The sequence below is a fragment of the Xiphias gladius genome, chromosome 19, assembly GCF_016859285.1.
Source record: "Xiphias gladius isolate SHS-SW01 ecotype Sanya breed wild chromosome 19, ASM1685928v1, whole genome shotgun sequence".
NCBI classification, from domain to species: domain Eukaryota; kingdom Metazoa; phylum Chordata; class Actinopteri; order Istiophoriformes; family Xiphiidae; genus Xiphias; species Xiphias gladius.
Window position 1 is genome coordinate 23,681,970 of NC_053418.1, and position 20,493 is coordinate 23,702,462.

A 20,493-nucleotide genomic window follows, 5' to 3' on the forward strand; every position below is an offset into this window, starting at 1 on the left:
ATTTAAATAGTGCCAAATCATTACAGACGTTATCTCAGGGCACTTTTCATATAGAGCAGGTCTAGACCATACTCTTATGGTCTAGACCTACTTATAATATTAATATAATAATAATATGATATTAAGCAAGGGTTGTCACTGGGGTCCATCTGTTTCAGCTACTATAAATGCATATGGAGGTAGTGATCTGTGGTGGATGCAAGGGCACTGTCCAGAAGTTCTTTCCTCCCCACACTGGCATCCCGCTAGGGTCCTGTCAATCCTGGATGTGGGTGATGGCTTGCGAAGAGATCTTAGTATTTAGAGAGATGTTATAGGGTTGCAGCAAAGCAAAAACTATGTCTCCAATTACATGTTGTTGGGTGGCATAAGGTGGTGTGCTACACAGGTTAACAAGGTCAGCTGGGCATCCCCTGCTACGATGCAACAGAGAATGTTTGAAATACGTTAAACGCGGTGGTTAAAAAACGTAGGTCTGGTCCAGCAACGGCCCTTGTTCTTCTAGCAAAAGCTTTGGATCCTTCACTGACTGTGCTCCAACCGGTGTGTCGGGGACTAACAAAAATAGAATGAATAAGGCATAATTGTAGCGAACACCCTACACCTTTCAACATCCTACTCTGCCCAGCCTCACAGCTTTTAACACTTGATTAAAACCTCTTCTCCCCCATTAAATCTTTAATTGTACTGACATAAAAAGTGCAAGGGAACGACGCTTTAAGAGTTTCTCCTGTGGACCCTGCATGATGGGTCATCTGGTTTCTGCTGGCTATAATGTTCACCTTTTTCATTTGGGACTCTGTTTACATTGGCCCCTACAGTCTAACCACACGCATCTTTGCCACTGACAGACATGAAATGCAAACACTTTCTTTCCTTCTCTGCTGAATGAATAGCATGCAGTATAAAGGCCCTGGAGCCTCAACTAACTAATCCAAGGACTCTCAAATGTGAGAAAAGGCTGCTTGAGCACACAAGCTTCTGCTTTTACTTCATCTGTTTGCATATTTCTTATTCAAATACAGACAGGAGCCACCTGAGCCAGGCTGAGTGTTTCTGGACGTGTGGATGTTGAAGTTCAAGGAAATAGAGTTGCCATAGAATTACCTTAGAAAAACGAGTTTTTAAATGACACGGTTAATTCAACCAGTTATCAGCATGGCATAGACAGTCAGTGGCTAGAGCAGGCATCCTTTAAAAATGCAGACAACTCAACATTTAAGAGGTTGTTTAAGAGTGTAATTGTCAGGTTTCTTTTATTGACAGGAAACTGGCTTGTTAAGGCGATCTGGTGATGCGGTAATGAACTGTTTAACCTTGCCTCTTCCCATACACTACAGAAAAATCAATTCAATGCATTATGTACACAAACTCCAATAATGTCACCTAAGCCAACACACTGGAGGTGAAAATGACTGGCCTCTGTATGTGACTTGGCGTCCTTTTTGCTCATTTAGTCTGCTCATATCCCGAGACTCCCAATGAAAACAAAGCTTTTAACAAGCACTAAGATATTCATTGTTGCCATCGTGAACAAGCCCAGAAAAGGGTATTAGTGCTCCAGGGAACATTCCTTGCCCGTTGTTTTTTCTTTCCACTTGAATAATTTAAGGAGTTGCATGTAAGACAAAGTTGCATTCACTTGCTTCATTATATTTTAATCCAGAGCAAATGATGCTCTGCATACACTTGGCATGGCCAACAACTTCTGTACTCTCTTCAGTGATTGCTCATAAATCTGCTCTGGCATTGCAAGCACATCAAATATATCCTCACCCTGCCCTTCTCTTCTGTCCAGGGATTTATGTTCAGATGGATGCCAGATCAAATTCCTCCACAGGTGCTATGTTATTATCAGAGATAACAGCCAGTGGGTTTGCACAGTTTACCAGGGCTCATAAAAGAAGCAAAGCTCGCACAATAGTCAATTACAACACATCAGGATGTTACTAATTAGTGGAAATGTAGGTTGCTGTGAGTGTTCAATAATGAGGTGAACTCCTGTTAAGGTCAATAAAAATGACCTCCATTCAAGTATTGACAGGCTGTTATCACTCTTTACATGACAATATAAGCCACAGATATCATAGGTCCATGCACCCATAACTGTCTCCCATACAGTTGCAGTAAGCAATGATCAATTTAATTGAAAACCACTTCTAACATGGCCGTTGTCAAGGTCAGGTCACAATGTGATTTGCTAGAATGATATTACACAATAAGTGTGAAGTCTAAAGCCATAAGCTCTCTCACGAGGTCTCTGCAGTTGTCATGCTGGCGTTAAACTAGCTTGTGCTGGATTCCCTAGAGGTACACAGTTAGCTCAGCACGCCCTCCATCACCTCCTCCCTTACAGAGCAAAGCTCCTGGCATGTCCGACTGGTATGTCATCATAGTTATTTATATACTCCCACCCACCCCACATTAAGTCACACATCTGGACTGTCACTGACAGAAGAGCTCAAGCGCTATGCCATGTCACAAAAGAGATGTCAGAGGGGCAGAGGGTTCATAGCTCAGTTTAGGCCCACACTTGCACATAACAAAGAGTCATGACATGCCTGAGTCAAAACCCTGTCACGTATTTGAGTAGAGAAAAAAAGGCGTCAATGAAAAGACAATATCAAAGTCTAAAAGATGCATTGCTGTGACGAAGCAGTGGGCGTACTGTGGGCTGCTACCGTCCATGTTCTATATTAAATTACTTCTCTAACCTCAGATCACCACACACTCAACCCAGTAACAGTTTATATATGGCAAGTAGCAAATACTAGAAGAAAAACATGTTCTCTTTTCTCACAATAGCAATCTCACCTCTGTGGTTCTTTATGAAATTAAAGTCTGTCCACTGTAAACAGTACCTTTTACTGGAAACAGTACCACCAGTACAGTACAACCACCACAACCATTCTCCCCCCTTTTATAAGGGCAGTTGAGCAACCAGGGCATTTCTAAAGGTGACTGCCTGGGCGTTGGGTGTCCTGTCCAATCCTGCAGTGAGGCCCTAGGGAAAAGTTTGGGTTACAGCTGCCAGAAACTTGAGGCCTGATGTCTGCATCAAAAGTAAATTCCACTTAACATGCCATATCCCTTTCCACCATGACCTGGGAGCTTTGGCAGTCTGAGACTCCTTTATATAGTACATACCATGTTTGTTTGTGCTAGCAGGGTGGATAGTGTGCCTTTAAGTGGCAAGGGCATGGTGGTGTCAGACCAGTGGGACATTTAGCAACGAATGCCAGTCTTCCCTGCCCCATCTCCAGTTTTCCACCCCTCCAACTGCAACCTCCTGTCCTCCCCAAATCCCCCTTCATTCCTCTGCAGGACAAGTGGCTGTATTGACCCTGAGAGCCTGGCCGACTTTCGTGGTTGCAGCTGACATATGAGCAGGATGCAGAGATGAATTCCTAAATTCCCTTTGCCCCATTTCAGCTCCTGTTGTCGTTTAGGAGAGATGCTGTTACTAAACCAGCATCAACAACTTCACACAACCCATCACACTCATAAACTGTGAGCTCAGCAAAGATCCAAGCTGAAAGGTCGGGGGTCACGGGCATCTAGTGTGTGCACAGTGTAGGGTATATGAGAATGTGGGATGCAGGATGACTCTTGTGGAGGCTGGTGTTTGGAGCCTGGATCCCCCATAGTTTTCGTAACCCAGAGTCAGCCTTAAAATCCCAGTCGTATTAGAACAATATTTATTTGTGTTAGAGGGGAGGTGAGTCATATTACTCAAAATCACTGGCATAGTACGGGTGAGATCTGCCTTTTGCTGCGCATTTTTTCCTCTCATTAGAGATGTCCGTGCCCAGAGGAAAAAACCAATGCCTACCACACATTTCCATGTAGTGTCAGCTCTGCCTATTCTGCCTTTATGTGCTGTCTTTCAGAAGAAATTCACTGTGTGTGGGTTGAGGCAAGGGAAAGGGTCACAGCTTTTTTATCGGTGCATTATTTAAGATCCTGCGGATTTTGTTTTTTTTTCCCCCTCTTAGCAAATTCATCCAAGTCAAAAGCGCAGTACAATCTTAAGAGAGATGAAGAAGGAAAGACTGTAACTTGTGTAGCCTGAGGTGGGCTATGACTCACCTAGACATTGTTCAGATGGAGTGAAATAAAAAACAAGTTCAATAGGAGTTTCTATTGAGCAGTGCTTAAAGCCACCTTTCTCTTAACAAGCTGCAGTGAGAGGTGGTTTGCCTACCAAACTTGCCTGCAGCTCTCCGCAGGGCGATTATGTCATGGCGGGCCAGTCAGAATGATGTGTATCTATCTGTTAGAAGGCAGCTCTACTGCAGCAAAGGCTCTGACTAGGAACATTATTATTATCTCCTCCAGGATCCTCTCCACAGCAACAACGGTGCCGCATTGTGAGAGCTCTGGAGAAAGCTGTTTTTGAAATAATCCGCCCTGTCTGTTATCCTGCCTCTCAGACAATAACATCCAGAAAGGCTTTTTTACTTTCCACCGCCCGAACTGACAATGGTTTACAACAAAAGGATGATGTGGATATGGGGACAGTGAGTTTCCGTGACCTGTCCTATCCTACCTCCTCATAGTGGCCCCGAGGGAGCCAGGATTTGGTTGTGGCTGTTGACCAGCCAATCAGGGAGCAGTGAGCCGTGTCTTAAAGGGCTATCTGCTATCTCAGCTGCCAAGAAGCCTGGAGAGCCAGGAGAAGCCACTGGTGCTCTGATCTATATCAGGGCCAGAGAGTAATGACGAACAGCCGTCTGATTCCACGGGGAGATTACCTGCGGTTCTTATCGCTGCTGGCACACATTTTGACATTAAAAAAGAAAGGAGGCCACACCCTTTCCGTAGTCAGTTGTGCTGTGCTGAGTAGAGCTACTGCTGTCTCCTGCTGTTGTTTTCCTGTATCCCACTGCCATCTGTCTGTCTTTCTCTCTCTTTCTCCATTTCCATGGTCTCAAGCCAGACATAACCAATGTGCGATGGCTGTGCCACACTGACCCTTATCTCACCCTAAAAGAGATACTACTAACCTTTACAGGTGCCCCCCCCCTAAGCCTGACAAGGGAGGACAGCCACACATGCTTTTAAACCACTGAGCTCAGATCTGGTGTTGCATTAATTGAGTTAAATGGATTGCGATGGTCGCGATGATTTGTCTGTCGGCTTTTATTGCTGCAATTTAGACTGTGCCTCATTGCATTATGCCACTTAATGAGAGCCCTTCGCAGCCGTTTTGTCTCTGCTGGTATTAACATGAACAGGTTCACTTCATGGGAAAAAGTGGTAATGTGCTAGCCCTAATTTCCTGCAATTCTTCGTTGATAATCAACTGAAAGCACTTACTCTGACTCTGCCATTGACATTTTATAAATGGGATTTCTTTACTTTTTTAATCCACACCTGTTTTTTATGTTCTTTTTGTTACTCTGTAATCTGTGGGGTTTAGATTGTAATTTGTGACCTCCTCCATCTTTATACTCCCCCCTCCCACCAGCCCAACTCCATCCCTCATCCCGGGCCCTTGCAGGGAGTTTTAGCAAGTCTGGATCCTCTCCGGTGAAATATGCCTTGTCCTTTTTCCTTCATTTCTCCTTATCTGGTTAGTGCTGGCTCAGGGCCCACTGCGGCGTTGATTTGTGACCCTCTCTGTCTGCAGCAGCGAGAGGCTTTAATGCAATGCCTGGCTCTGCCCTTCTCCCTTCTGATGAAACAGGCCCCTGCATTCCCCTGATAGACTGCTAATTTGTATACTAAACTGACAGGCAGCTGTGATAAGGGCTAGCAACTGCTGCACAGCCGGGGGAGGGAGGAGTGGTGGCACGGGGTGTGGTAAACGAGACGAAGGGTAATATTTTACACAAAGCTCAAGCCCCCCTGCTCCTCTCTTGGCATTCATTTCCCAGTGTCTGTTGCTAGGGGGAGAGGGAGCAGGAGTTTTCAGCCCTGGCCCACTGTCATACACACACATACATTATTCGTGGCTATGAAAATGGCACTCGGGGCTAAGCATAAAGAGGTTTGTGTGTGTTTTGTGTGTGCGCAAGGGGACACCACTCCATTCTACACGGTCACTATGGAATTCATTATCATCTTAATGATGCTCCAGTTGAGGCGAGTATCTGTGAGTTGACAGTTGCGTGGGAGGTTTCTTCTCTCTTTTCCGTTCATGCTGTATATCCCATCATGCTCGCTGGGGGTTTTGCAGTCTTGCTGGCCCACACCTGTTCTGAAAAGCAGGCGGTGGCAGCGGTGGGTGGGAATTGGAGGTAAGGTAGATGGTGGTTGTTCCCTACCCTGGGAATGCATAGCACTGCTGCAGCTTATAATAAACGACCGCTCGGGAGGTCATTAAGTTTCTGGAACGACGCAAGAAAAAATGCAGGGGAGATAATTAATTTGGTGTCTCCTGTTGCAGCCTGGGAGCTGTAGGCCCTCTGTGCATGGCTAATGCGGCATTTATTACTAAAGCAGCATTAGCGGACGTCTGGGGTGAAAGGGTGACAGTAGCTGAGGGCCCTGAGTGGGTGTTGATAGAAGTGTTTATCGAAGCGCCAAGCTACTCCCACATGAACAGAGAAAATCAGGCCTCTACAAGGGTTTGACTGATAGGTGTTTTTAACCATATCAGTACTGATAAGCTTCTTTATGTCAGTGTTCAAGATCATTGTTCCACCTTGATAAAAGAGAGGCATCAATAAAAGAGAGGTAACACAGAATTTCAGGTGACAGTAAATGCAAAATTTGAAGAGAGGGCAGTGAAGGAGGAAGTTGACAGTGACGAAACACCATGTAGGGAAGCAGATTAACACTGTGCGTGTGTGCGTGCGTGCGTTGCGTGCGTGCGTGCGTGCGTGCGTGTGTGTGAGGTGTGGTGAGTGTGGATCCAAGGACAGACAGTTTCAGCCAGGGTAACTTCCTTTTATCTATTTCTTTCATGCTACCTGACAAGTCTTTCAGTGCTGTATCATGTCACATCAATACAGCACAACGTAGCCATGTATTCTTACGCAGGACCATCAAGTGTCTTTGCCTACATCCAAATATTTGACCCACTCATTTAGCTGTCAAGGGAGCATGCACAGTAATGTGTTGTGTTTGTTTCCTATTTTCTATTACCCGTGATTACACAAAAGAACAACATACTTCAAGCTGTACCTGCAGTGAGAATCTTTACATTAATTTCATCTGTTTCATTTTGTACAATTGATCATCTTTTGTACTGCCTGTGAGACTGGTTTTGATATTCAGTTGTCAATAATTTTCAAGTGAAGCAAATGTCATTTTCAAAACTTTCTGTCTCATATTTGGTTTGTGGTATGTAAGTGTTAAAATGAACCGTCTTACCACTTGTAAGTTTGTCCTGTAAGTTTGTCAAGGTTTGTCAAAAAATAGCATGTCCCAAATGATGCAGAACTAAATCGTAATCATAGTCTTTGCAGACATGAGCCCACAATAACAGCGACCAACAGGTTTATTTGTTTTCACACTACAGCTGTTGTCATAGCACTGCCAACCTGTTAAAAAAAATTATATATCTATCAGAGAGCGGAAGGACTTTAACTGCTTCGCCGGGATGGGAGGAGACTGTGTTATGAATTTGGTTTTAGTTAGTCTGGGTTTACCTGACCTCTGGATGCAAGATTTCCTCTTGTTTGGAGATCATTTGCTCAGCTCCAAGGAATGCAGTACATGCAATTGGAGCTTTCATATCAAAGGTAGATGGACGGCCCTGGGATTTTTTGATATAAAGCAGGGGGTTTGGTGAGTGGGGGATTGTGGGGAAAGAAATTGGTCTCTCAGCAGTCTTTACTAAATGAGGTTAACTGAATTGCTGACTTTCCTGTCTCATTGAAATCACAGCCTTAACTGATCAATGCCTTTCATAAATTTACGCCTGAAGGTCATTCAGATTGTTATGCAGCCCTCCCTTGTTGCCTGCAGCGCTACGCTCAGTCGACCCGTTGTACAAAAATTAAGCATGGAAGCTTTTTAACAGTAAAAAAAATGCAATTAAGCTTGTCTCAGATTTTCTAAATTAATTAGCTTGCTGTGTTGTTAAGTAAAAGGGATGTGGACATGGATAATTTGCAAAGATTTTTTCCCCTTTGCTTCTTCGCTGTGACAGCAAATGCATTTCGCCTCACAGAAAATGTCTAAGAAAAAATGTCTATGTCTGCTAGCGAGGATCGTAGCCTCTCTGCTCTCCCTTTGCTTCTCTGCTATTATCTGGAGATTTATGCAGCCAATAAGTCATTGGTGTTCCAGGAAGTTGGGGACTTTTTAAAACAAACAGCAGTGAAATTTGTAATTTGGCATTCCCTAAATCTGGGAATTATGGTTCTGCATGTGGCTCTTTAGGGAGTTAGCACTCAGATGGTGGGTTTACTGGCCCAGCTCCCTCCCTGGCCGCCGCCTGTTTCTTTCTCCCCCTCGTTCCTTTTACGACTGCCGAGGAAACGGGAGGATTTCACAGCTGCTGAGAGCTGGGCCCCGGCTGGGCCCTATGACCTCCTTCTTGCTTTTTTCCCCCTCCCTCAGTCTCACTCCCTTTTTTCTCCCTCTCTCCAGCAGTCTCTTTCCTCAGGGAGCTCTTGTGTGGCTCAGAGGAAGCTGAATCATAAAGCATGGCTAATGAATAGAATAGGGAAGGAAAGCTGAGGCCTGCTGACGGCCCTCCAGAGAGGAGGCCAGGCTCCTGAAGCCCCAGGCTCAAATAGCAGACGGCCCCCACAAAGGTCAGGCTTCCTGCGGCCCGCTCCAAGGGCTGTTGGCTCCCAGGCAATGTGGCTTGAATTTTCCCCATTATTTTTTTTAAATGGTTAAATTTCCCTGTTTCCTTTGGAAAACCTGGCCTTTGCTCCTCTTTTTTCTTTGTCTGTCTCTTTCTCTCTATATATATTTCCCCTCTGTCTCATCTTTCCCTGTCTGTTTTTAATGGCACCCAGGGTTGCCTCAACAAAGAGAGTGTGAAGAATTTGTTATACATGACCTCTGCACACCACAACCACAGGCAGCTCAGACTGCCAGCAGCACAGCCCCATGAAAAAATGTCAACTTCACCAGCAAAACCCAGAAAGTTCTACAAAAACAGCAGCCAGCCAAATCAGGGCTCTGCTTTGACATGCCTTTTTAAGAAGCGCTTTTGTAAGCCGGCCTTGTAATTGTGGATTATGCGAGTGACTCATGCAGACTTGGCAGGTGCAAAACACAACATTAAAGCCTAAATATTGGTTGTTGATGTTACTTGGAATATGTTTGGAATATAAAACAGCTCACCGCACACTCAAAATGGCCAGAAAAGGAATAAGGAGATCTAGGTGGACACATGGTAAACTCAGCATTTTCTGTTCTCTTTCTCAGGACTATGTTATGTCTGCCTTGCTCTCTGGATAACCACTCTGGTTACAACAATTGTTTTAACTGTTACAGTGAGTTATGAGCATGACCTACCCTGTCTTTTTTGCTTTTGTGACCCCATGCCACACTAAGCGAGTCCCTGAGCCAGCTCCCGTGTCCATTTGACAAGCTTCATTTCATTCTGAGCCCATATTTTTCTTCCAGGGCCTCAGGGGCCGTGATTCAAGGCTGAGGTTGTGCTGCTGCAGTGTTGAGGCTTGGTACTGGAGCGTTTAATGTCGTCCAAAGCTAACAAAGAGCCTGTGTTGTAGCCTGGCGCCCTGGTTCTGGGAGACTGAAAGAGGGCAATGCACAACACTGTCTTTCCTCTATAGTCTTCACCTCGTCTAATGTACAAGGAAACAGGAAACATCTCTATTCAGCTGAGTGTTTGCACTTCTTTGAATGTTCCTCTTATCAAGATAAAACTAAAGAGGTGTTATTGACCCCTTTTTACATTTGCATCAGGCTATTGAACTACCTTAAACACACAAGTTGATCCTTCTATAAAAATAGTAGTTTATCAGTCTCATAACTAACATGTTTTCAGCAGCTCAAGCAGAAGCTAAAGGTCACTGCTAAAATCTACATTTAATAATCTAATGATATCAAGCATACAACAATTATGTCATAAGAAGTTTTAAGGAACTGACTATTTAGTGCTTCACCGTTATTGACTTTGCTTTCATTTGCAGTCTTGCTTTAGAGTTCGACTTAGGCTAATATACAATTAATAATATATAATATAACATGTAATTAGAAACATTTTTAACATGTTTAATGGTTTAATGTTTTTTGTAGACCCAACTGTTTCGGTTCACTTTGTAGGGTTTCCTACCTGTATTTTAAATGGCTGCAGAGAATAAAGCAAATTGTTGAGAGGTTGCTTTGTCTGGGTACTGTTGTGATTAGAGCTGAAACGAGACATCAAGCACAGACAGACAAACACTGTGGAGAACTGTAACACAGTGACAGTGAAGGAGAAATCGGGAGGTCTTGGAAAGAAGAGGACGTCCTCAAAACACTTGTGAAGAACGAACAGGGATGCCAAGGACAGCCATCTGTGTTTACAAAATTCATTTGCTTTCTCTTTCTGTCTCTTTCTCTCTTGCACCCACTCTGATTCACTCCTCATTCTTTACATATGCTCCCTTTGTGACACATAAAATACAAGCATCGTAGTTAAGGACACTAAGGCCCTTTGGGTGGAACATATGTTCAGCTCTTGCAGCTTTTAACAAGTCTGCAGTACCCAGATGAGAAGAGCTAAAGCAAAGGGAAATTGTGGCTTCAAACAAAGCCCCTATATGGACTGACATTGCTGACTAGAATTTTCATTGTTAATATTATCTTCCAAGCACACAGACTTTTTGCTACGGTGTTTTGCACTATGCCAGGTTTTGTATGGATTTACTGCTTTTTGTTCATAGTGTTTAAAAATTACCTGTCTGGCCAGTGAACTTGTATTTTTGTAAAAATGTATGGTGTGTTTTGATTTAGGTGGTGCATGCCAGAATCTACATCCGTCTGACGGAGAGAGGAAAATACCTTGCACTGTTTAGTCTAGAAGTCTCCACTATCACTTCAGATTTCTTTCTCCCTCATGTATTCGACTCAACCTCCATTTGTCTGTAGTCCACCAGGTTTCCACTGCTCACTGTCAGTCACATCAGCCAAATCAGTAAATGTTTTTGACCCAATAAATGCTTATGTTGTTGACAGATCATCTCTTTACTTCAAGTACAGGCTGATATTGTCTTTGATAAATGAATTTGTGAAGTAAGGATATTGCTTTTAGAGTAGAACTACATTTTATTCATGAGATATGTTTCTCCATTCAAAAGCATTGCAGAACAAAATATGATTTCTGAGCGGAAGTATGTATGCAGGAGTCTTTGTGCTCTAATGCTGCATAGCCACCTTACTGCCTTCCTCTGACTTTACAGCATGTCTTTTGAGGGTTTTCAGGTGGCACAACAGTGCCACCTAATGTTACCTCACCGGGAAATAGCCAGACAGGGACCATCAGGTACAGAGGGAGCTCTTCTTGTTGGCTGATTGGAAGCTGTTAATTGAGTAGATAAAGCTGTGTATGGGAGCTGGACTTTACCTCCAAGCACTTGTGGCCACGTTTGTGTCTGTATAAGGCAGACAAATTATGTGTTCGTGCTTGCATTAGTTCTGATGAATAATCTTAAACTGTATGAGTCAGTTTTTTAAAATAGGATTATCTGAAGTTTGCCACTGATTCAGCTCATCCTACAAATCCACTAAAGGCCCACCTTCTTGTTTTTCCAGGTATCTGATGTAGGATCGGAAAAGCTCTTCTCCCCTACCACACCCAAAGGTAAGAACCTGCTCTGCCCCCCCCCCCGTCTCTCCTCTTCTGCCCTCATTCATACACATAACAACAACTGGGTTTTGCGAATGAATTCAAATCTGCCCCGCTCTAGTGCTGCAGCTCCCATTCAGATTTAAATGTCAGAAGACATAAACAAGGTCTGGTGACTACATATGCATACATTTTTGCATGGGTGCCGAGTGGTGTTTCTTGGATGACCCCGCCAAAGGCTTAGCCCTCCTACATATTGGTTCATTAGAGAGGATTTAGAGCCTCCCTGCCACATGCTCCCACAAATGGGAACTTCCCCTCAGGCAATACAAGCTCTCTGACAGCAGGCCTGGAACATAATGGATGCCAAAAAAAAGAGAGAGAAAGAGCCTTGTCAGCCCCCCAGACAACACAAACTCTGTGTGTGTGCATTCACATATGCACATACGTGGATTACATGCTTTTGTATGTTCATGTAGGATTTCGTGATTTTTTTTGCATTTGTGTGTCCATGTGCGTACAACCACATACATGTGTTGGTGTATTTGCGATGTCACAGATAGCATGTGGGCACAGAAATTCGGCTGGACCTATATATTCACTAAATGCAATGTGTTGCTAGGTCAGATAAGGAAGAGAGGTGCAATTCTGTAGCATCAGTGTAAATCTATCTCCTGCCTTTTCACAAATAAGAGGTTTTGTTAACCTCCATTTTATTCACCTCCCTATCAGAACATCCACTGTGACAGCTAGATTTCCTCTCAACAGCATATGAAGGTGTTGCTTGGTGTAGTGCAGTAGCTTTGACTGCTGAGTTGAAAAGCATAGCTGACAACAAGGAGAGAAACCAGGCCCGCCGGCTGTGTGATGTAGATGACCTGTGACCAGCGTTGGCCTCATGAAACTAGCGTTCACAATGACAATGACTTCCAGACTTGCATGGTTCAGAAAACAACTACACCACGTCCGACTCCATTTACTCTCCACCGGGCTCCTGGACTGCTGCTGTTGTCAGCTGTCATGGTGTTGACTTATTTTTCCCCTGCATGCCCGTACAGAACCAGGCTGCATATAAACATACTCTGACATGGAGAACTCATTGTACAGGCACATAAACAGCCGCTGTCTCTGACACACATCCACTCAAACACTCCTTCCATGTCAGCTGATGAATGAAGGCCTTTGTGGATCTTGCTAATGTGCACACAGGGCTGAGGATTAGGACCCTGGAATTACATCCAGACAATCCAATCAGAGTCTCTTGTGATTATCACACAGATCAACCGGATCCTGTTTGGGTAATGTAGAAGAAGGGTACCAGATTAGAATTAAGGGTTAGAAAGGGTGAAGCAGCAAAGAAATAAGCAGTTTGATGATGTGATTTGGTGAGGCTGAGGAAGAAGTTATCACGCTACAATTGCAGAGATACCACTAGCCAGCTCTCATCTCCCATTCCAATGTTGTTTTGAGCTGTAATGGATTGTAGGACAGTGTTTGTTTTTGGCCTAGACTGTTTTTTTTCTGTGTGTGTATTATGTGTGTGTGTAATACAGAGCAGCCCACAGGCTGTTTTCTTCTGGTTTAGAATGCAGCGTATGTGTCCCATTACCGGTCTTGCTCACGGTCCTTTGGGATCGATGAAAAGCCCGCTTTCCTCTGATCACCAGGCTTGTCGAGCTGTTGGCTGGGAGAAACTCAGACAGATGCACACACACAAACACCAGCACATTATGGTGCACATAAATATACTGTATAATGCTGTGATGATATTTGGCTTGTAAAGTGAGTGTTGTTTCTTTTTCTTTTACCTCTTCGTTTCTTTTTAACATGGTGCTCTGAACTTTATTTTGGTGAACAGTTACGGGTACAAACAGTTGCGGTTAAGTCAAAATTGCACACAGGCCCACAGTCTGTCATGTTAATGAAACGGTTCAGGGTTAATAGAGGAGAAGAAAGACCAACATTGTAATCAGCAAAGGCAGAGCGCTGTAATTATGCACACAGAACATGGTTTTGGGCAAACCCAGACACCCTTTCCTTCTTTCTCTCATATTTACTTTTCATCATCTCTACATTGCTCGTCTGTTGACAACCTATCATAGTTGCAAGCTGGTAATAGCACAAGCTAATGGTATCTGTAATAAAACAGCACACAGTGTGCAATTCTCTTCGGTTGTTGTTACCCAAGAGCTACCTCAAGTTCTGCTGAATGTCTATCTGTGTTGGTGGTTTTGAGGTAGGAAGGCACAGCAAAGGGCAAGCATTATCTAATAGTTATTGGTTTTTGTTTATTTCCTGTCTTAAACCTCCTGCAAATTATCGATTTCCTGGAGGATGGCATGTTTAAGTAAAAGCCCTATGAAGACTTGTGCTCCACTCAGGGCTACTCTTATTGAATTTCAGGTCAGAGTTTACTGTTGTCACTTGCTTGAAGGCGAATGAGAAGCTAAAAGTAGCTGCTGAGCATGTACAGAGCACCTCCACAGAGCACAGAAAAACATTTCATTCTTAGGCCTTCTTATGACATTTCACAATACTGTGCCTATGGATGTGGTGGGGAGTTATCACCTAGCTGTCAGTGGCTAGATATATTTGAGAACACTTTGGAATCTGCAGTGACTATGCTGAATGTTGTATCTGTGAGTTATAGAGTAATAACCATAGGCAAAGTCTTCATTTATAGTCTGCCCCTTTGTACCGTCTGAGACCCTGTTGTTCTAGTTAGGCGCTACCTGCCGAGGGCTAATGGTAAACTCGTGCAGTGTGCCAACCAACAAACCTGGGGCATCTTAGGATAGCAGGAGAAAGATTGGTAGAAAACCCATTTCTGAAGTGGATTTGTGCCCTTGTAATCCTGATTAATTTTGACCCGTTGTGCTCATTTTAAACAGAGCATTACAGTAAGCGTGAACACAGCAAGCTTCGGGGCGAAACCAGGAGCTTAGCGGCTTTGGGAGGCTTAGCTGCAGATGGCATTTTAAGCCGGACTTAATAAATTGTTTCCATTAAACTTACCGGCCCACACATACTGGATTAAACCAGTGGAACAAAGGAAGGAGAGAGCGTGCAGATGAAGAAGAGAAAAACACACACACACACACACACACACACACACAAACACAACTGACATCATGCACATCTAACTCTGCTAACATCTCTCTGAGGCCACATGAAAGGTGAAGACAGGGTTACTGTGGTGTACAGGGATATATAAGCTTTTGGACAGGAATGCAAAATCCACTCACTTTAGATCTCTTGCTCGTCAGGGATGTCGGACCAATTTGCTTAATTGACATAGAAGTAAACAAACAAAAAAGATGCATAAACCATTTAGCTTGGCAGTGGATTTAGGGCTTATCCTCTAACTGTTTATATATAAACACATTAACAATGCTGTAGCTTAAGGATTTAGGATCTGGCCATACCCTTGCTTTTTTTTTTTTTTTTATATGAAACCTTTTTCTCATATATCCATCTCTGCTATTGTGGGAAATCAATTCCTTATGGTTGAACCCCGCCTCTCCCCTCTTCTATCCCGCCTCCAGTGTACCATCCTCCACTTCCCCCATCGGCTCATGACTTGCTCCCTAAGATCTCATTATGTGCTACACAGTCCAGAGTCCCCGTGTCGAATCGCTAATCAACCACCCTGTCTGCAGGCCTGCTCTCTCAATAGGTGCTGAGTGGCCTTTGTTCCGCCACTGCTGTTTGCTGCGTGTCAATAAAGGAGCTATGGCTTCCTCCTCCACCTCCTCCTCCTCTTCTGTGGGGCAGCCAATGCTACAGGCCTGCTCCTGCAGTGTAAGCTTACAGGAAAATGAAAACAGTCTTACCTGCTGGATTGTGAATGCCAGAGAGGCGAGAAAGGATGGTGATTGGAGGGAGAGCTGCAAGGTCAGGGGCAGGGGGGATTGAGGGCAGCTCAGGCATAGTGAAGTAGATGAGAGAGCATGTTTGTATTCGGCCAAGCAGCTCTCTTCTGGCCAGGTCAGTGTAATGTATCACTAACCTCGGCGGCCGGGCTGACTGTTTGCAGCCTCTTACGCCTTAAATAATGAATGGAGGTTGACCCTCTGACCAACTAATCAGCTTTTCACCGCCGTTGAATCAGGATAGAGTGGAGGTAGATTGAGAGTGCGGCTGGCTGGCTGGCTGGCTGGCTGGCTAGTAAGCGGGCTCTATGACCGGAGGGCAGACATGTTGCTGGAAAAACAAAAGGGCTGCAGAGGCTTCACACAGGCAGATGAGCGAGCGCTGGAATTGAAAGCAGCCATCACTGCTGTGGAATCTAAGCCTGGTGAATCTCACCTCCGGTACCTACTGTAATTTGTTTGACAGTCCAGACAGCTTGCAGGAAATGCTTTCTTTATCAAGAAGACCAATGTTCCTGTATTGACATAACACTTATGGTGAAGCTGTGTGTTTTGAGGTTTGTACACTCCTATGTGACAATCACACTGTGTGCAAAAGGGAGCTGGAGATTGGTAGTTTTTAGAGGCATGAAAAAAACCATCCCTCTCGCTTCTAACACCAGCTCACTCTTTACTGAGCTTGAACAGCAGCTCATCTGTGTTCCTGATTTAATTTAAATGTTAAAAAGGTACAAATTCTTTGCAGAATACAGAAGGAAAAATGGCTTAGCTTAGAGAAGACCAAAGAATATGGCTTGTTTCTTTATTAATCTTTGGGTTATTACTGTTCACAGACATGGGACAGCTTATGAGCTGGGTGATTTGTTTTTGGAGAAAGGGGCTGATATTAATGCTCCCTTTATTGATAGTGCTAATGCTGTTTGTGCAGCCATCCCTGTCGGAGAGATGAAAATAAATAGGGGGAGCTCGGCGGAGATAAGACATGTGTTTAATTATTAATTGAGCCATTACTGACAGAGATTGCCTTTTTTGATTTAAAGCAGGAAGGCCTGCTTCAGGGACAGAAAAAGCAATTACAGAATTCCCAGCTTGCACCGCTGCTGCCCATCGTTTCACTATACGCTGCAAGAGAGGAGTGGAAGGAGACAAAACACTCCCCCACACACATACACTCCCACACATCCTGTTACACTGCGGTGTTCTATAAATTATTTTAATTCTTCTTCAATATTTATAGCGTTTTAAATTACGATTACGGCGTCATGTACTATTTATGTAGAGTGGCAGGCAGTCAAAGGGACCAAGCCGCATTACCCACAACCCCTCAATGGCCTGGCACCTTAAAAAGCTGTTTTTGAAACAGTCCTGATTTTCTATGCACAGCAATTAGCTGGCTTGTAAAGTCATTGCTGATATGTCATGCTATCCCCGTGTGCACTCTGTGGCCCCTTTGGAGCAGTATTGCTTCCATTAGAATTGTCTCTTCAGTGCAGAGCCCAGCATGAAATATTAACTGTTTAGAGTACTGGGTCACTGCTGGTTGAGCTTCAATCTTGAAATAAAAACTGAGTTAGATAGCGAATGTATTTCTCCCTCTTGTCTATGTTAGCAATTACATATCAGAACAGTTGACACCTGTCAGTCAGTCCTATCAGTGCCTGTCATCTGTGTCACCAAGCCCGTGGGTGGTGATCAGCTATTGTGACAGAAAATGGGAGTCACATTGAAGGCTGTATGCTTAAGCTCCATTATGGGGCTCTGTGTTCATTGACTGAATATGGATTCAGCTTTAGCTGCGGAGAGGGAGCAATTACAAAATCACTAAAGGCCATGAGGAAGTTTTAGGATAAGTTGTCAAGGGCATGACCAGCATTTTATCTTTTAAACTTTACCTACATCTTCAGTTTATAATGGCAGGAGTGTGTCATTGCTAAGCTGCACATCCCATCTTACTGTCAAGAAAACAGGTTGGCATAAACAGACGGCTTCACAGTGTATCAGATAAAGTTAAAGTGAATATATTGAATCACTTCAATACTGAGCACTACTGTGTAGCTTCAGAACCATCTCCTATACACAACAGAGACCAGTGCTCCCCTGAGGCCTTTCGGTGCTGTCTCTTCAGTTCAGGTTAAATGATAAAATGCCAGCTTGCTGCCATCCTGCCCTTTCCACGTACATGATACCCCTTACTTACTACACCTCAGGTACCACACCATCCGCAGCGTTGCACACTATACTAGAAAAAACCCCATGTGAATTTTTGCTGTGGCTGCAACTCAGAAGTGACACTTACACCTCAGCTGACATTTCTATTTGTGCAATTATCAGTTGCAAGCACATAGCATGGAGAAGGCAATGTTTAAACCAGGAAACTGGATTACTGTAATCAAATCAAAAGGTTGAGATATTATTTGATCTGATGCGTTTTTTGGCGAAGCTGCAATGTATTTTAGAGAAGAGATAATTCAGAAAACGATTATTGGAAGCAAAGAAATCCAATTGACAACAAAGCTGCATCCTGAACCCAACCCCTCTTAGCAGTAGTTTTACTGTGGTCTAGTTAATTAACTCCTGCACCATAAACCAAGGTTTTAGGTGTGTGTAGGAAGCTGATTTTTCACCAGTGAGTGAGGAAATCAGAGGCTCTATGAAAAAGGAAAGACATTCTGGCAGATGAGCTGCAGCCCTAGTAGTTAGTTGACCAACTTGTGAAACTGGTGAAAATGGATGTAGACTTGTTTTTTGGGTGGGTTTTTTTTTCAGTTTGCTTGTTTTTTAGAGGAGATAAAGCAGAGAATTTATAGAGGATAACTCTAGAGAGCAGTAGCTCTCATCAAATCTTCTGTCTAATCTTAATCCTCCACCTCCTCCAATCAAGGCACAGCCAGCTGCAGTGTGGAAAGCATTTTTGTTGTTTACTTGTGAGAATACATGACCAGCGTCTTATCACTGCTGTCAGGCCTGAAATGTAAAGCGCGTCGCCTATGATCACTTGCAGGTTTTCTCGTGTTTAATCCTTTATTCCCAGCTCCAGTCATTCTGCCAGTGAGAGTGGGTTTTTCCCCCACCCTGCATTTGTTTGAAGATCCCAATTCCACACTATGTGCGTTTTAAGCTCATCTGTGTTGAGCAGTTCAGAGCCAATGTTGTTTGCAGATGAGGCTGTAACGCTCATTGACAAAGCCAGATGGTAGGCGATTGTGGCCAAACACGACGCTTGGATAATGTACAATCTCTGGCAAGGGGACAGTCGTCAGCCTAGATGGATATTACAAACATGCTTGTAATGGATTGGACATTTTGGGAAGCAGTTCACACAGGCTTATAAAGATGGGAAAACCAGCGCCAGAAACAGAGCTGATGTAAAATGCTTCAGATTCCATGATGGACAAGGACATCCATGCATCAGAAGAATGTGCCAGAGAGGATTCTGGGGAGAAAGGAAATGAACCCAGGAAACAAGATCCCAGATCAAACAGAAATATCAGCCTGCCATAAAAAGTATTTTCCAAGTATTTCTAGATGGGTGGTCCTCTTATACTGTTTGTCCAGTATTTCTGAGCCTTATACCTTTCCAGCGGTAGCATATTAGCATCCATGTTTCTATCAGTGGCTTATCAGAGACACTCTGTCTAGAAGCATTACCACAGGCTTGGACTAGTACTGTATGTTTGACAGAGGGCTGGGTTTGGAGAGGTTTGCGATAGAGCCTAGCTATTAGCCATGAACTCAACACATGGTGAAAGCAGTCACCCGACTTGCGCTGCTGAGAACGGGCTTGTGTTTTGTCTTGTATTTCATTGGGCATGAGCACCATTAATCGTCCCAGTGTTTGTTAACAGACAGGCGGTAATTCGCTGAGACAGGGGGGCCTGCATTCTGGCCTTTTCAGGGTGGTTTTAAAAAAAAAAAAAAAAAAAAAAAAAGAACATGTACAGTGTTGTCTCCTCCAATATTCAAGCGGTCATCTGTTTGGCTGTTGTTTTTGGCTACCGGTGAATTCCCTGCACTGGGCCCTGGTGGTGGGGCCCTTAATGGCCTCTGACTAACTGTAATACCCCATTCAGCAGAGCATGGGCTCCAACATCCCTGGCTGTTGGGTTAGTGCTGCTGTGTTGAGGGGTGAGCAGCAGGAGTGGGATTTCACTGCTGTTTGCTTTGGGAAGGAGTGAGCGAGACTGTTCCAAAGCCACATGACCCATGGAGAAGTCTGCACAGAGCTTCAACAGCAGTATCTACCAGGGTTAAACTGATACATATGGTAGTGCTGATTTTTGCTGTTTGTTAAGATTTTTTTTTTCACCCCTGTATCATAGTGTCATTGATTAGATATAAATTGTAGCAATGATTAGTACTGTGGTCTTTGTTTTTAAAAGCCCATAACTTAAATTGAGGTATTTGGATTTGGATTACTATTGATACTCCCAATGTGGTCAGCTTTCGTGTTCCAAAGTATGTCTAAGCTTTTTAGTTTGTGAAATCTTTCAATAGTTGGACATTTAAACATATTTGGGAGCTTAACCTAATACTAGTCCTTTTCAGGCTCAGTCCAAAATTACCAGCACTGACATCGACCATCAAAAGACCACATCTGTTGGAGCCTAACAGTGACAAATAGCATCAAAATCATGGCTCCCTGTGTTTTTGGAAAACATCAATATACAGCTGGCGCTATCACTAATGATACAGGTATTGACTCATCAACTGTTGAGCACATGGCAAGTGCTGAAGTGCCCTGGGCTCCTTATCAGCTGCAGCATATTGTATTAGTGCGCTGGGTGGCATAGCACTGACCTAATCCTGGTAGCAGGTGCTATTGAAGCCGAGGTAGAGTGGACATGTTTTTCAGGGAGGATGAGCCATCTGGGTCTTGATACTTTATGGTGCTTAAAACATGCTCTCAAGTGTGACACT

At 43.9% G+C, this 20,493-nt stretch overlaps 1 protein-coding gene across 9 annotated transcripts in view; it reads left to right on the forward strand.

Annotated features, from left to right (window-relative positions):
- Positions 1-20,493, forward strand: part of fbrsl1 (fibrosin-like 1) — a 279,559-nt gene that overhangs the window by 232,836 nt on the left and 26,230 nt on the right. For all 9 annotated transcript variants that reach the window (XM_040155019.1, XM_040155010.1, XM_040155017.1 and 6 more), the window contains one exon: positions 11,671-11,719. In XM_040155019.1, coding sequence (XP_040010953.1) covers positions 11,671-11,719 — 49 coding nt within the window. The remainder of the gene's footprint in view (positions 1-11,670; positions 11,720-20,493) is intronic.